We start from the raw sequence: 15,850 nt of genomic DNA, 5'->3' as shown, positions 1-15,850 counted from the left end.
GCGCGACGATGGCGCAGTGGGTAAGAGGTTTGACTTTGGAGCAGATGACCCAAAAGTTCGATTCCTTCGAGGTCCAAATGGTTTTTTAGAAGTTTTTGGGTATTTGAACATTTCCAAAACAGATTTTTCTATGATTTTCAGCCTATTTTAAGCCAAAATTGCTCTCTCACCTTAATCTGCAGTGTTTTCCATTCGTTTTCCAAAAAGTGTTTGGTTAGAACCAAGATCAAGCATTGCGATGAGTCCATCTGAGCAATCAGCTCGTCCGAAATCGCGTGTAGATTCGAATTGTATGTTGGTCCGTCCCGATGTAACAAGCATAGTTGATAGTCTTCGTCTTCCAAAGGACGACATAGTTGATCAACGACCATCTGCAAAAAATTGAATTTAAAAAACTTTGAGAAAAAAAAAGAATTTGGTGAAAACTAAAGATTTTACAGATTTTTAGAACTTCCAAAAAATCTGAATTTTCCAGATTTCCAGATTTCTAAATTTCAGTTTTTTTTCTAAAAATCTGAAATTCAGACTCTAAAAATTTTGAGATCCTAGGACTTCAAGAACTCTTAGATTCTCAAACGTTCATATTTCTTAAGATTCGGATTCTCAATTTACTGGATTTCCAGGTTTTCAGATTTTCAGTTTTTCAGGAATTCTAGATTCATGGGATTCTTAGCATCTAGACTTTCAGAATTCCATATATTCAAAATTCTGAATTTTCAGATTTTCTGACTCCTAGATTCTCGAAATTCTGAAATTCTCAGATTCCTCGATTCCTTATTTTCCAGATTCTTACGTTTTCAGAATTCTAGATTTTCAGGTTTTTGGGAATTTCAGATTTCTAGAATTTCTAGATTTCAAGAATTCATGATTTCAGAAATTCTACAATTTCTAGATTCTTAGATTCTTAAAATTTTCAGTTTTCTAGAACTTCTGGATTCGTAAAAATCAGATTTCTAGAATTTGAGGTTTCCAGATTTGCAGTTTCTCAGATTCTAGGAAAAATTCAGATTCCTGGATTCTTCAATTTCAGAAATTTTACAATTTCCAGATTCCTAGATTTTTAGATTTTTGAAATTTTCAGTTTCCTATATTGCTCGATTCCTGTTTTTCTAGATTCCCAGGTTTCTAGAATCCCAGATTTTTGGTTTTTCTTGATTTTCGGGTTTTTGAAATTCTGGAATTTCCAGATTCTCAATATCATTGGTTTCGAGGATCTCGAAGTTTTCAGAATCGCAAAATTCTATAATTTTGAGATTCTAAAAATCGGACTTTTAGATTTTTAGATTTTTCTATTTCGGAAATTTTCAAGATTCTCACCTTTTCATCCTTCTTCGAGTACGACACAAACGCATGATAGCTGAGCAATGGAATCGGAAGAGGTGACGATCCGGCGGACGTCGAGCAATTCAGACTCGATGCCTTGTATCTCCTCTGATTGATGGCGTCGTGTGATTTTCGAACGAACGAAACTGCCAACACCACCAAAATACACAATAAAACGGCGATCGAAACGGAGACGATCACGAAAATGATGCTATTCTGGGGGTCTTGTCCAAAGAATCCAGATGAGAATGGGACGCAGATCGTTGTGTTGTAGTCGCGGAGGAATTCTGCAAAAATTGAGATTCTGAAGTTGAAAATGTAAAATTTTTGGGGCGAAAATTGCAATTCTAGAGCCGGAAAATACAGATTTTTGGACCCAAAACTGACAATTTCGAAGCTAAAAATCTGAAATTCAGGAGCAAAAATCCTGAATTTCGAGCCGCGAAAATAGAAAAAATGGAGTCAAAAATGCATTTTTTAGAGTCTGAAACTATGATTTTTGGACCTAAAAATTGCAAATTTTGAAGCTAAAAATCTGAAATTCAGGAGCAAAAATCATGGAATTCGGACAGAAAAATGGAAAATTTGAGCTCAAAAATGACAATTTTAAAGTCTAAAATCATGATTTTTGGACCTAAAAATGATATTTTTGAAGCTAAAAACCTGAAATTCGAGAGCGAAAATCCTGGAATTTGGACTGACTATATCCCAATTTTAGGCTTAAAACCCTACATTTTGAGCTGCGAAAATGGAAAAAAAATGGAGTCGAAAATGCATATTTTAGAGTCTAAAATCCTGATTTTCGATATTAAAATTGCCAATTTTGGGACTAAAAAGTATGATTTTCCGCTTCAAAAAAGCCAATTTTCAGGCTTAATACATGCAGAATTCGCTCAATTTTCTAGATTTTTTTTTCAAAATCTCACTATTTTTAGTTGACTTAAAAGCCAGATTTTCAGCTTGAAAAATGTTAATTCTCAGCAGTTTTAAGCCCATTTTTCTTTCAAAATTGTCCAAACTAACCCTCCATCCGCATCACAAAAACATCGGGTCCCACGTTGGGCGGATACGCCGACAGGACCGTCGTATCGTTCGTCAGAAAAGCCTTCGTCACATTTTCCCAACACTCGACTGCCTGAAAATCGACGACCAGCTCGCGATGCTGCGCAAACCATTCCGCCGCGTTGTGCTCCCAAAACGGTTGTTGGTGCGCGGAGCCAGCGCTATGACGATATTGCTCATCTTTCGCCGAGCAATCACATCTCAGCGGGTTTCCGGAGAGCGAGATTTTGGAGAGAGACGATATCACTCGAGGGACATCTTCAAACGAGTTGTTGTGCAGAGTGAGGTGCTTCAGGTTCGGAAGCTTTTCGAATATTCCACGTGTCAGGCTGAAAAAGGCAAATTTTTATAAATTAGGACTTTCTTATTTGAAATAGGCATGTTTATACTCAAAATTCACATTTTAGGGGTCCAAAATGCTTGAAAATGGGCAAAAACGAGGATTTTTTGGTCGAATAACCTGTATTTTCAGAGTAGTTTTCAGTCAATTTTGGACAATTTCCGCTCGAAAATCTCGCTTTCTGGCCTGAAATTCTGGCATTTTTAGGCCCAAAATTCATATTTTAGGCCTGAAATTGAGACATTTTAGGACCCAAAATTGACATTTTAGGACCTAAATTCAAACTATTCAAATCCAAAATTAACATTGCTCACCTCGAAAATCGATTCCCATTCAAGAACAACTGCTGCAACTCGGGACACTTTAAAAACTCATCTCCCGTCAAGCTGAGCAGCGCGTTATCCGACAGGTCCAACGTCTTCAAGCTCGGCAACGTATGGAACGCCTTCGTCTGAATATTCCGAAGTCCCGTTCCATTGATATGAAGTCGTTGGAGGCGGAGACGTCCGATGAAGCTGTGGGTGCGGAGCTGAGGAAGCGTGACGCCGGATAGAATGATTTCCGTCGCAGAGACCGGCAGTTCGGAAACCACGAATTCCCTTTTGGGTACTGTAGTGTTGCTGCCTGCACATCTAACAATATTAATATTGAATTGCTCATCTCTAAAGCAACGACACGACGCCGGGCAAACAGATTTGCAATCGCAGTTTCCATACTGGCAACAGATGCATTCCGGCTCACAAATCGATTGATAAGGGCACAGGAGATCCTTCTTTTGAAGGCTCTTCAGTGGTATCGGATGTTGGTCAATGGCATGATGGCATTGAGCATCGTCCAGAATTTGGATTCTCGACGTCTTTCCAGAGCTCAAAAGCCACGTCATCTGACAGTCACAAATTAGAGGATTCTGACTGATTTCTAGCTTCACCGGATGCACGCCTTCTAGAATTCTGATGGATTCCGTTGGCACCACTGTCAACTGATTTCCCTTTAAATTCAATTTCCTCAACTGCGATTTCTCTCCAAACGCTCCTTTTCCAAGACGGGCGATTCGATTGAAGGAGACATCAAAGGATTCCAGGGAATTCGGAATTTGCTCAGCGTTCATTACAGTAATCCGATTCGTGGCCAGCGACACTGTCTTCAGTGAGAGCTTCGATGACGTCGACGCTGTTAGGAGGTTGATGTCGTTGTTGTCGGCCAGAAGGATTTCCAAATTTTCGGGGAGCGCCGACCATTTGAGCACGACGATGAGGTTGTTGGAGACGTCGAGACGGCGGAGACCGCTCGCTTCGCTCAGTCCTTCGTCGAGGGATTCTGGAAATTTCATTTCGGGTCAAAATCTATCATTTTTGGAGCGAAAAACAAGGATTTTAGAGCTGAAAATGTCTGGAAGTTTCGATTTTTAGTTTCTAAGGATCAAATTCAAAATTTTCAGGAAATTTTAAGAATTTCAAAAGATTTCTAGGTCAGAAAAATGGGTTTTTTGAGGGTGAAAAATCCAATTTTTAGGCTTAAAAATAGGTCAAAAACTAGGATTTTAATGACCAAAAACTCTGAATTTTTAGAGTAATTTTCAGCCAACTTCGAGCATTTTTAAGTCGTTTTCTTTGAACTTTCAAGTTAAGTTATGCATAAAATCCAATTCTTAGGGCTGAAAATCAAAGAATTTTGGGTCTGAAACCCCATATTAAGGCTTAAAAATAGGATAAAAAACTAGGCTTTTCATAATTCAAAATTTGTATTTTTGAAACTTTTTTCAAAGTTATTTTCAGCCAATTTCAGACGATTCTACGTTCAAATTTATCGTTTTCAGTAAAATTCCAGGACCAACATGGGCATTTTTAAGCTCAAAAATCCTAATTTTGGGCCTAAAACCGATCATTTTCGAGTCCAAAATCACAATTTTAGGCTGAAATTTTGACTTTTTTCTGCAAATTTCCAAAACTCACTAATCCGATTATTCCTCATCGTAATCTTCCGAAGCTTCGGACATCTCGCGAATGCGTCTTTGAACAGAAGCGAAATCTCATTGTTGGACACGTCCAGCGAGTGCAGTTCGGAGCTGTCCGAGAAGATGTATGGACCAATCTGGAAAAGAGAAACAGTTTGAAAAATGGATCATTTTGAACCTGAAATCGTAAAATTTGAATGATTTTGAGCAACAAAAATCGAGAAAAAAAATTCAAAAATTTTCAATATTTAAGCTATTTTCCTAGAATTACAGCTCCAAAAAAATACTCACACTTTGCAACTGATTATTGGACAAATCCACCGTATGCAGCTGCTTAATCTTGTTGAGCACATATTGATATAGTTTGCTAATTTGATTATTGCTCAGGTCCAGCTTCTTCAATTGCTCAACTTTTGCAATGGCCGATGGGATTTCGCTAAGCTTGTTATGAGACAAATCCAAATGCTCCAGTTTCAGTCCTTCCAGAGATTTGGGTTCCAGTACTTCTAGTGAATTGTTCGAGAGTCGCAAATTTCCAATTTTCGAGTTTTCCGGGAGTATGGAGTCGGCAAAGACGCGGAGACGGTTCGAGGAGATGTCGAGCTGGAAAATTAATTTTTTGAGAAGCAAGGTGTGTAGCTGGCTTCAAATCCCGTATTCTCTACCGAGTCAAGTACGAAAATGTAGAGCTTGTCGAGCTCTACAAAATGATACCAAACTTGACAAGCTTTGAAATTCATCAATTTCGAAATTGATTCAGTGATTTTCCGCTGAATTGTATTTCAAATCTAGTCGAATTCGGTACCATATCGTAGAGCTCTTCAATCCCTACATTTCAAACTTTGATTAGATAAAACATGTTAAGTTTGAAGCCAGCTACACACGTTTTGAGATATAGATAGCTAGCTAATATGTCTGTCTATATGCCAGGACGTCTGTAGCTAGCTTCAATCTTAACATTTTCAAACAAGGAATATTTTAAAATATAGAGATTGAAGGGCTCTATAAAATGATGCCAAATTGGAGTAACATTTTTCAAAGCTAGTTGAATTCGGTATCATTTTGTAGAGCATTTCAATCCCTACATTTCAAGATTTGATTCGTTAAAAAATGTTGAGCTTGAAACTAGCTACAGACGTTTTGCCATATGAACAACTAGATTAGCTAGCTATCTATATGCCAAGACCTCTGTAGCTAGCTTCAAGCTCAACGTTTTCGAACGAATCAAATTTTGAAATGGTGGGATTGAACTTCTCTACAAAATGAGACTAAATTCTGTTAGGATTTGTGGACCCGAAATTCCAAGATTTCATGCTTTGAAACCATTGCCCCTATCCAATCCCTCGTTCCATGCCCCTATTCACGAAGACCCTTGTCCACGTATCCAATCCAAAATGAGATATGCAAATACCACAGGGTCAATGGTGTCAAAACTGAGTGGGGACATGAGAGTGCACACACTTTCTCCCGCAACAAGTGTTTTTGGCAAACACACTGGTTGGATTAGAAGTCAATAATACCTGTGGATAGACATCAGACATGTTACTAGGGTCCCTGTCTAATTGGATTAGACACTCAAGTCAAGCAAGCAGACAGGCGTGTCGAGTGACGTAACTCCAGAACACACTATTACAGCTAGCTAATTGGCTAATGACTTCTTGCGTCTTAGCAAGTAACAATAGTGCTCAAGAATGCGTCTGAATTGCGATATGATCTGACTAGAGCCCGTTTTAGACCAGAGTAGCTACTCTAGCTATGGTACTACAGTAAGATCGAGTCGGCTAGACCGTCTAGCTAGCTTAGACGAACCAATACGTAAGGGTAGTCGATACTAGACATAGCTAGATAGTCAAACTTCCTATCAAGGACCTTGGAAGTCTGAACCTCAAGGATCCCTTGTTTGGGAAGCATTGCTTCCTACTGAACGTTACAGGTCTCTCGGACCATCCGATTCCGATGAGCTAGCTGAGAATCAGTCTAGCTAGGGTACTGTAGCAAGAGCGGCTCGGCTAGACAGCCTAGCTACTAGAATGGGATCGACAGCTAGGCCAGCCTATAGCTAACAAGGTCCAAGGATCCCTGAAGCACAAACCATCAGGTCCCCGGTTTCCTTACAGTCGAGAAGCTCCAATCATGTTCTCCTGGACCACGGGCGTCCTGGTAATTGAATCTATCTGCCTTCTTGACAGCCGGACAGGCTCTTTTTCGCGTCCCCCATCCTTAAGACAGTCTAATCCCCTCGGGGGAAGAGCATCGAAGACGAAATTGGCGTCAAATTGCTCAGACAGGTGCAGTGAGAGAAATCATTTGGAGCTGCTTCGCGCGATTGTTTTCGTCTTCATGGGACCGGGGAAGAATAATACCGATTAGTGAGGGGTACAAGAGTGCTCAAATCGAAATGAAACAATTTCCATGGAGTGGGGTGGGGGGGGGGTACTTGAGTATCCAATCTAATTAGCAAGAAATTTGGGATAGTGCCATTATCCTAGTGGTTCCAGAAGAGGTTAAGGATCACCATTTCCCGATGATCCTGACTTGTGCTACAGCACTCCCAGACCTTCTACAGCAACCTCAGATCCTACAGTACTCCTAGACCTCCTACAGTACACCCAGTCCTCCTACAGTACTCCCGACCCTTCTACAGTCCCTCCAGATCCTACAGCACCCCAGACTCTCCTACAGTACTTCCAGGTCCAACAGCACTCCTATACTCTCCTACAATACTACCAGATCCTACAATACCCTCAGACTTCCCTACAGTACACCAAGACCTCCTACAGTTCTCCCAGACTTTTTTTACAGTGCTCCGAGAACCTCCTACAGTACTCCAAGACCTCCTACAGTACTCCAGACCTCTCTCCACCAATTAGAGCTAGTTTGAGCTAGCTGATAAATCCTTCAATCCCTGAATTCCAAGATCCCGACTCATCCTACAGTACTCCTCTCCTGACACCCATCTCTCTATCCATATGACACCTTCTATTCTTCGCGCATCTATCATTCTCAATCCCCAATCTTGGTGTGACAGCAACAATAAGAAAATTCTCCCCCCTCTATTCAAAAGGAACCCTACAATTATACAACCTGTGTTATTCTCCTGGATGGGTATATGGGGGGTGTCAAACTATTGTGTCTAAATGAGCGCGATGAGGGGGGACACTTATACCATATAATACTTCTTGAGATGGTGGTCACTTATGGTCCATGACAACCCCGTTATTAACAAAACTTTCCAAAAACGATGACACCTGTGTTTAGTCTAGTAAGTTCTATGGGTGTTCGTTTGGCCACCAAGAGAAGATAATGAACCCTATCAAGTACAGTACTCCATTATGACACCCCTGGAGTGTATCATGAATAGAAAAGTGTGATACTCAAGAAGAAGGTCAATGAACTATATACATGTTTGTCTACTGACACGCGATCGAAGACGATTCTGAAGGCTCTCATGGGTCTGTCTATGTGTCCGGGAGCTTAAGATTAGAGGGATCGTAGACTCCTGGAACTGAGGATGTTAGATTCCATCTGATCTGATCTGAGGATCTGAAAGCGTCAAGTTCCAAGACTCGATTCTAAGATTTCAAGGATCCTGGACGGTTCTGACCATCTTAAAGATTCATCAAGACCAAAAATCACAAATTGAGACTAAGGAGAAGATCCTGACACGCGATGATCATGAATGGGAAGACCGTATAGGCGATTCTGATGGTTTTAAAGGATCACGGCTCTTATGCGTCTGTCTGTGTGTCCGGAGCTTAGGATTACAAGGATCCTAGTTGTCTAGATTCCAAGAATCTAAAGAGCCAGAGATCTAAGGATCTTAGACGATTCTGACAGTTTTAAAGGAACAAGGCAATTATGATTCTACCGATCTTACGATTTTAAAGGATCAAGGAGTTCAAGGAAGTATGTACAAAGCCAAAAAGCACAGAAAGTCGCTCTTACCGTCTGCAAATTTGTGGCATTCGACAGAACACCTCCTGGAATCTCCTGTATCCGATTATGCTCCAGATGAAGATGAGCAATCCGCTTGTCGCAGTTTTGAAGCCACTCTGTGGGAAGCTGGTCCAAATTGTTATACGATGCGTCGAGCATTTCCAGCTCAGATGAGGCTGAAAAGATAGTTAGTATAGTTAATTAATTAGACCCACCCCCTCCCCCCAATTAAAGCAAAAAACTCACCTAGCACCGACGAATTGCCACTTTCAATCTCATTTCTTGACACATTCAACGCTACAAGACTCGGCAACGTCGACACGGCGTCTGGAATCTTTCGCAGCAAATTTCCAGCCAAATTCACGTGGACTACAGTATCCGGAAGGGAGATCGACTCCTGGATTCGGTTGTTTTCAGCGTCCAACTGCTGAAGGAACGGGGTGGCTGTCGAGGCGTCGAGCTGAGCAATCGAGTTGTGAGCCAGCGAGATTTGTCGAATCGCTGGAACGCCGCGCAGGAATTGTCTGGAAAAGGGGTGGAATTTAAAATTGGCTGAAAATCGCTTCAAAAAATTAGCTAAAAATGGTCGAATAGTTGTTTCAGAATCGTCAAAAATTGGCTGAAATTGGCCTAGAAAACCTAAATTCATCAAAAACTCACTCAATACTCGTCAACTGATTCCTGGAGACGTCGACGATGAGCAATTGCTGGGCCACACAAGTCTCCTCGCGTCGTAGGGTTGGAAGCCCATTTGTAGATAGGTTGAGGACCTGGAAATTCGATTTGGCGGGAATTCAAAAATTTTCAAAACGTTTAAGATCTCCAAGGCTCTAGGAACCTTGCTTAGGGTCTCAGACACACGATCATGTGGATTTTTTGGCTTCAAGGTTCCAACGTTCCAAAGATCTGAGGACCCAAGATTCTAGATTCTAAGGTTCCAAGGTTCCTAGCTTCCGGATCCCATCCCTCCTATGCCCTGACGCCCTCAGCTACACCTTCTTCTTTTTTGACTCTTCATTAGAATGACACCCATTTACCCTCTTGTCACTTCAAAAGAGAGAAACAACATCAATCGGATATTGTCCGTTGTTTGTATCGAATCCTTTTTGGAACACGGGCGGCCGGTGTCCTTTTCAAAAGGAGTGTGTCCTAGTGCCGTCTCTCTATGCTAATTAGTAGTCACTGAGAAGAGCAGCTAATGAGCTGTGTCTCTATGTTTCTCTGTTCGGTTATTAATTCCTTCAACGTCATCCCTCTTCGGAAGAGGAGACTCTTCGGAAGAGAGGCAAAATGGATGAGTTAACTGTTTACAACTGGAGGAGGCATGCAATTTCTATTCATTGAAATTTGGGAGTAATTCATTGAAGAAGAGATGAATTATTTGGGAACATATTGAGAGATGAGTGCTAGATTGAGCACTAGATTGAGAGCCGAGATAAGGAATTTGTCTGTCTGTGTGTCTAGGAATCCGAGGATCTTGGATTTCTAGATTCCAAGGTTCCAGGTTCTATAGGGCTAGGTTCCAAGGTTCCAAGGTTCCAAGGTACCTAGGTTACCAGGTTCCAGAGGTCGAGGATCTAAAGGAGTAGGTTCCAGGATTCCAAGTTTCCCAGGTTCCAAGGTCTCAAGGTTCCAAGGTTTCAAGGTGCCAAAGACCCAAAGATCTGAGGATCCGAAGTTCCAACGGTCCAGGATCTAACGGTCTAGGTTCCAGGATCCCTAGGATCTTAGATTCCAAGATTCCAAGGTTCCATCCCTCTATACCCATCCAGAATGAGTGCCACCCTATCAAAACAATCCTCCCCAACAGGGGTTTTGATCTATTTTTATATTGTTGACTCCTGCTTCCTATTCATCCTAATTAACGGTGTATTGTGTGGCACGGCAACTGCCTGATGCTGTGTAGCCACTCCAATAATATCACGCATCATTTAGCCGTAATGAGTGTCGGCGTGTTGCGGTAGAGCCTCTAGAGACTGGCGGTCCTTTGGAATATGGTCCGAAACGTCAATCTAGCTGAGTGAGCTAGCTTGGATTAGCTAAGGAAGATCAAACAACAAGTTGAAAAGGTCGCGAGCGGTTCCAAGACCTTGGGCTAAGGATCGAAACGCTAATAGTGCATAAAATCGTCCTAGACCGATTCTGACAGGATTCCAGCGATTAAGCTACTTCCAGATAGCACTAGAGGCTTCTAGATTCTTTCATATGCCTTCAGATCCATTTAGATACTGATACATGCTCCTGGATCCTTCTGGGTGCTTTCAGATCCTTCAAGATGCTCTCAAACACGTCTAGAAGCGTCTAAACGCCTCCAGATGCTCTTGAATCCTTCTAGATGCTTCTGGATTCTTCTAGATGCTACTAGATGCTTCTAGATCCCTCTAGATGCTCTCAGATCCTTCTAGATGCTTCTAGACGCTTTTGGAAGCTCCTGGATTCATCTAGATGCTTTCCAAGCCCTCGGAACATCTCCAAATAGTCCAAAACATCCTTCCAAGGATCCAAAACGTTTTTCAAGGTAAAGTTGTTCCCCTCTCTCCCTGGACCCATCATCAAAATCTCCTCTCTCCTATTCATATGCTAAAATCGTCTTGTCTCGTGTCTCGCGGATACATTTCCATCCCTCATTGTATGTATACATGTCCGCGTGTTCTTCCCATCAATCATCATAAGAAGAGAGGAACGACAACACAACTACACATAGACTGGGCTCATAAACTTGCTCTGCTTGACAACAAAAATGTTCGTTGTCAAGAGTTCACATTATTATGATGAGCAATAATGACTTTGCGGGAAATTATGGGGAGAACAAGTGGCAAAGAGCCCAAAAAGGATGGGTATAAAGCTATGGTACCGAGGATTCTAAGGATCCAAAGATTCCTAAACCTGGGGATCTTAGGATCTGAAGATCAAATGTTTCCAAGGTTCAAGGAATACGTCTGTCTGTGTGTCCAGGATTCCAAGGATCTTAGATTCCTAGTATTCACGGTTTCAGGATCGAAAGGGCTAGGTTCCAAGGTTCCAAGGTTCCAAAGAGATCGTCCTATCAAGAATAAGCTTCGAAAATCCGGAAAACGTGAGGACCACTAGGCTACAGTAACCTAGCTATTTCAGAAGTACCCGGACCTGAAAAGGGTCTTGAAACCCAACTTTCGAGTTTCTGGAGAGCTTGACGTCTCCAGCTTGAATATCAGATTGCTGACAATCTTACAGACATCTGGATGCCTCCTAGACCTCCTGATCTCCTGGCTGAAGACTTCTAGATCCCCTGAACGCTTCCAGGACGTTCCAATTTTCCCCGGCTCTCAGAATCTAGGGTTCAACACCTAGGTCCCAGATTTCAAACCCCCCCCCCCCCCCAAAATGATCATTAGCCCTGAGACAAGTCCCAAACAACTTCCGTTCGCTGATATTTGACCTCTTCTTTCTCCTGTGTTATACCCCCCTTCCTTCAAAAGTCCATTCCTTTTGTTCTCATTTTCAATTGCCGCGCTCCACCAGATGGCTGAACGTCATCTATTGAAGGCGACGGAGTAAGAACGTAAGCTTTAAAGCCTTCTTTCGAAACTAATAAACAACTAATTCCATCTCAGCCTTATTATCACCAAGACGCCCCCCCCCCCCTTAAAGGGGGAATCAAAAATTAGGGTCCGGGAGGTCTAGGGCAAAAATGGTCAGATTTTTCTAGGCGACGTCTAGACGCTACTTTAGAAAAGCGGACCAAAAATAACGCTTCAGGAGGTCTAGAACCTTCGAAAACGCCAGAAGCTTCTCCGAACGAAAATAGCGCTAAATTGCTCAGATTCTGCTAGGTTACGGTAGATCAAATTTCCAATGTTCTGCTTACCTGCAAATGCGGCAACGAGCACAGTAACCGTTGAGGGAGCTCCACATTAAATGATCGTGTCAACGAGAACTTCTCGAGTCGTGCTAATGGCATCAGTGCGTCTTCTGTCATTTCGAATGCGCCGGTGCTTGGCGGCGACATCTGATCCAGTTCCAGGGTTCGTAAGGAGGATAGATCTTCGAAGAGCTTCACAGAGAAGTGCGTCATATGGCAGCCCTGGAAAAATTTCATTTCATTTTTTGGGATCGAAAATCCCTTATTTTTGCTCGTTTTTCCTTGGAAAAAACGCTATTTTTTGGGGTTATTGGGTCCCGTATTTTGCCCCAAACCGGCCATTTTCGGGCTGTTTTCAGGTCGAAATCCCTTATTTCTGGTCGAAATCTCGTATTTTTCATACTATGAACATGTGTTAGGCGCGTATTCAAGTGGAGCAGAGAGAGGACACAGAAAAGGAGAGGTTAAGCCGATTAGCCATGTAATATTCAATACTCTTGAGGGTGCGGACCAGATGTGTTATAAAGTGGCCTATTCTTTATTTTCTAGAGTACCCCGGTGAGAAGTAGCTAGCGATTCCAGCTAGCTAACTGCGTAGCTGTAAAGGACAGAAGACTGCAACATTGAGCTCGCGATCGCTTTAGGCTATGCTAGACGATTCTAACATCAATTTTCGGCGTTTTCCGGCGATTTTATGGGTATTTTTCACCGATTTTTGGCGGTTTTAGGAGAATTTCTTAACCGATTTTTAACGTTTTTTCGGCATTTTTCACCCCAAGAAAAACCCCCATATTGCGCATGTGTTCGCTCAATTTACTTCTCATTATCCGGCTCATTTTCTCTTTTGACCCCTTCTAAAGGTGTTCACTGACGTAACAATTCTAAAGAGGAAAGGGCCCTCTCGGATGTCTCTAATTAGGAGGCGTTGCGTCATTTTTGTCATTTGTACCCCCCAAGAGAGAATTGAATAGGGGCTCAAGGACTAGGTCAAGCACCGGGGTTTTGGATACAAAACCGACGATGGCTGGGAATTTCGTGGCTTGAGTTATACGGTTTGCTAGCTAATTAACCCATAATTAGCGCATTTCAAGCTGGAAAAATCGACTTTAAAGACGCATAACTGCCATTTTCCGAGACTTTTCCCCTCAAACTTCTTTTTAAACTTTCGATTTTCAAAGAATTAGTGCTAATTAACCCATAATTAGGGCGCATTTTAAGCTGGAACAATCGACTTTAGAAGGCGCAAAACTGTCATTTTCCGGGACTTTCCCCCCTAAACGTTCAATTTTCAAGCAATTTGAGCTAATTAATACGATAATTAAGACATTTTTAGCTGGAAAATTGATTTTTAGGGGTTCAATTCCCCCATTTTGAGCTGGAAAAATCGATTTTCAAAGGCGCATAACTGTCATTTTCCGGGTCTTTTCTTCCTTAAAACCCTTCCTAAACATTTCATTTCCGTTACTAATCAAGTCGTACCACTACTACTAGTAGTAGTCTACTAGTCGTAATATTTTATGTACGACAATACCATCTGCCCACTTATGGACAGATGTTTGGGCGAAAATTGGTTTTTGGCATTATTTCACCCATTTTTCCACTTTTCTAATCTGAAAAATCTTGATCTACACGATTTTTGACCTTAGAAACTTTGAAACTTGGGCGATTTTGACAATTTTCCCCAATTTTCAGGCGCCAGCTGAATGCAATAAAACGCTTACCACTATCCGCAGATGGTGTAACGCCGTCAACGACTTGAAATAGGCATCCGGGAATCGGAATTGGCGCTGATCGCATGTGATAAATAGTGATCTACAAAACAAATTATCGATTTTTTAGCCATTTTTTTCGGTCAAAATCTGCCAATTTTGGCAGATTTTTCGCCGATTTTTCGAAAATATTTTGGGCGACTTTTGATCGAAAAATCGATATTTTTCGGTCAAAATCGGCTAATTTTGGCTCATTTTTTAGCCTATTTTTCAACCAAGGACTCACCGAATATTAGAAATTTGATTATTATAATTAGCATCGGCTAACGGAACTACTGTACCGTTCGTCGAATAGTCACATAGGAGGAGTTTGGCCGTTGGCTGGACAGGGTCCGGTGCACATTTACAACTGCAAAAAATGGAGAATTTCAGGTTTTTTTAAAACTTTCTAGGCAAAATTTGAGGAGGAAAAATATCGAAAAATTAGCAATTTGCGCCTCAAAAATTGAGATTTTCAGGTTAAAAATCGGTATTTTCGAAGCCAACATAGGTTATTTTTGGCTTAAAATAACCCGATTTTTATCATAAAAATAGCCATTTTTAGAGTCAAATTACTCAATTTCAGGGTAAAAATCGACATTTTTTGAGTTAAAATTTATGTTTTTGGGCTAAAATTGATATTTTTCAGCCTAAAATGGCCATTTTTTAGCCAAATTTTACATTTTTATGGTCCAAATTTCACATTTCAAGCCAAAAATATCTATTTTTGAGCTCAAAATTATCAATTTTAGAGGCAAATTTCACATTTTCAGGGTGCAAAATGTAATAAATGTATTGTTTTAGAGTCCAAAATCTATATTTTTAGGGTTAAAATTGACATTTTTAAGCCAAAAATAGCTATTTTTAAAGCCAAATTTCACATTTTCAGGGTTAAAATTAACGTTTTTAGGGAGTTTTTTAGGGAATTTATGTTTTTAGGTCGAAAATTACCAATTTTGAAACCAAAAATTTGACACTTTTGAGCTTCAAAATCCTCAATTTTAGGCTCGAAATAACCATTTCTAGGGTCCAAATTTCACATTTTCCAACTTAAAACTCACAATTTGGGACACTCGTCCGGCGGCTGATCCGTCGCATTGATCGATAATACTAATAGAAATAATAGCAACAAAAATATGGGTTTTCTTCGCATTTTTTGAAGAAAAAAGGCTTTCAAAATCAATTGTATTGATAACTAAAATGATAATAGATGATCTGTTGTCGTCTCCGTCGTTTTCATGTGATTTCTGGAAATTTTCTAAATTTAGAGAAAATCGAAAATTTGCAAATTTCCGGATAATCCGGAAATATATAAAAAGCAGGTGAAAAAGACGAATCAAAAGTTTGAGGAAATTGGGAAAATTCAGAGAGAAAAAGTGCAAAAATCTGAAAAAATTCGAATTTCGCGCGAAAATTTCAGAGATCAAAAGCTGAAAATTGCGAATTTGGGGTGGAAATTGTGAGAAATTTGATTTTTGGCTTTAAAAAACGATCTGAAATGCAAAAAAAATTGCGAAAAAACATTTTTTTTTGCAATTTTTGCAAAAATTTTTGTGGTAGATCAAAAGTTTCAAAAGCGATTTTTAGGTCAAAAAATCGCGAAAAATCCAATTTTTCAACCAAAAAAACTGAAAATTCTGGAATCT

The 15,850-nt window shown here is 40.7% G+C and overlaps 1 protein-coding gene across 1 annotated transcript in view; it reads right to left on the bottom strand.

Moving 5' to 3' along the window:
- The window catches only part of Cbr-tol-1, a gene marked incomplete at both ends in the record, with an annotated part of 17,379 nt that extends 2,022 nt beyond the window's left edge, over positions 1-15,357 (bottom strand). Inside the window, 13 exons of the mRNA XM_002638800.1 lie at positions 171-371; positions 1,318-1,610; positions 2,347-2,714; positions 3,040-4,042; positions 4,678-4,816; positions 4,971-5,282; positions 8,625-8,791; positions 8,862-9,139; positions 9,276-9,385; positions 12,463-12,678; positions 14,178-14,268; positions 14,452-14,574; positions 15,266-15,357. Of these exons, the coding sequence (XP_002638846.1) occupies positions 171-371; positions 1,318-1,610; positions 2,347-2,714; positions 3,040-4,042; positions 4,678-4,816; positions 4,971-5,282; positions 8,625-8,791; positions 8,862-9,139; positions 9,276-9,385; positions 12,463-12,678; positions 14,178-14,268; positions 14,452-14,574; positions 15,266-15,357 (3,393 nt within the window). The remainder of the gene's footprint in view (positions 1-170; positions 372-1,317; positions 1,611-2,346; positions 2,715-3,039; positions 4,043-4,677; positions 4,817-4,970; positions 5,283-8,624; positions 8,792-8,861; positions 9,140-9,275; positions 9,386-12,462; positions 12,679-14,177; positions 14,269-14,451; positions 14,575-15,265) is intronic.
- Positions 15,358-15,850: the final 493 nt, after the last annotated feature.

Source organism: Caenorhabditis briggsae, assembly GCF_000004555.2.
Source record: "Caenorhabditis briggsae complete genome, chrI, whole genome shotgun sequence".
NCBI lineage: Eukaryota > Metazoa > Nematoda > Chromadorea > Rhabditida > Rhabditidae > Caenorhabditis > Caenorhabditis briggsae.
Note: the sequence above shows the minus strand (reverse complement) of the source record. Positions and strands in the feature narration are given on the sequence as shown.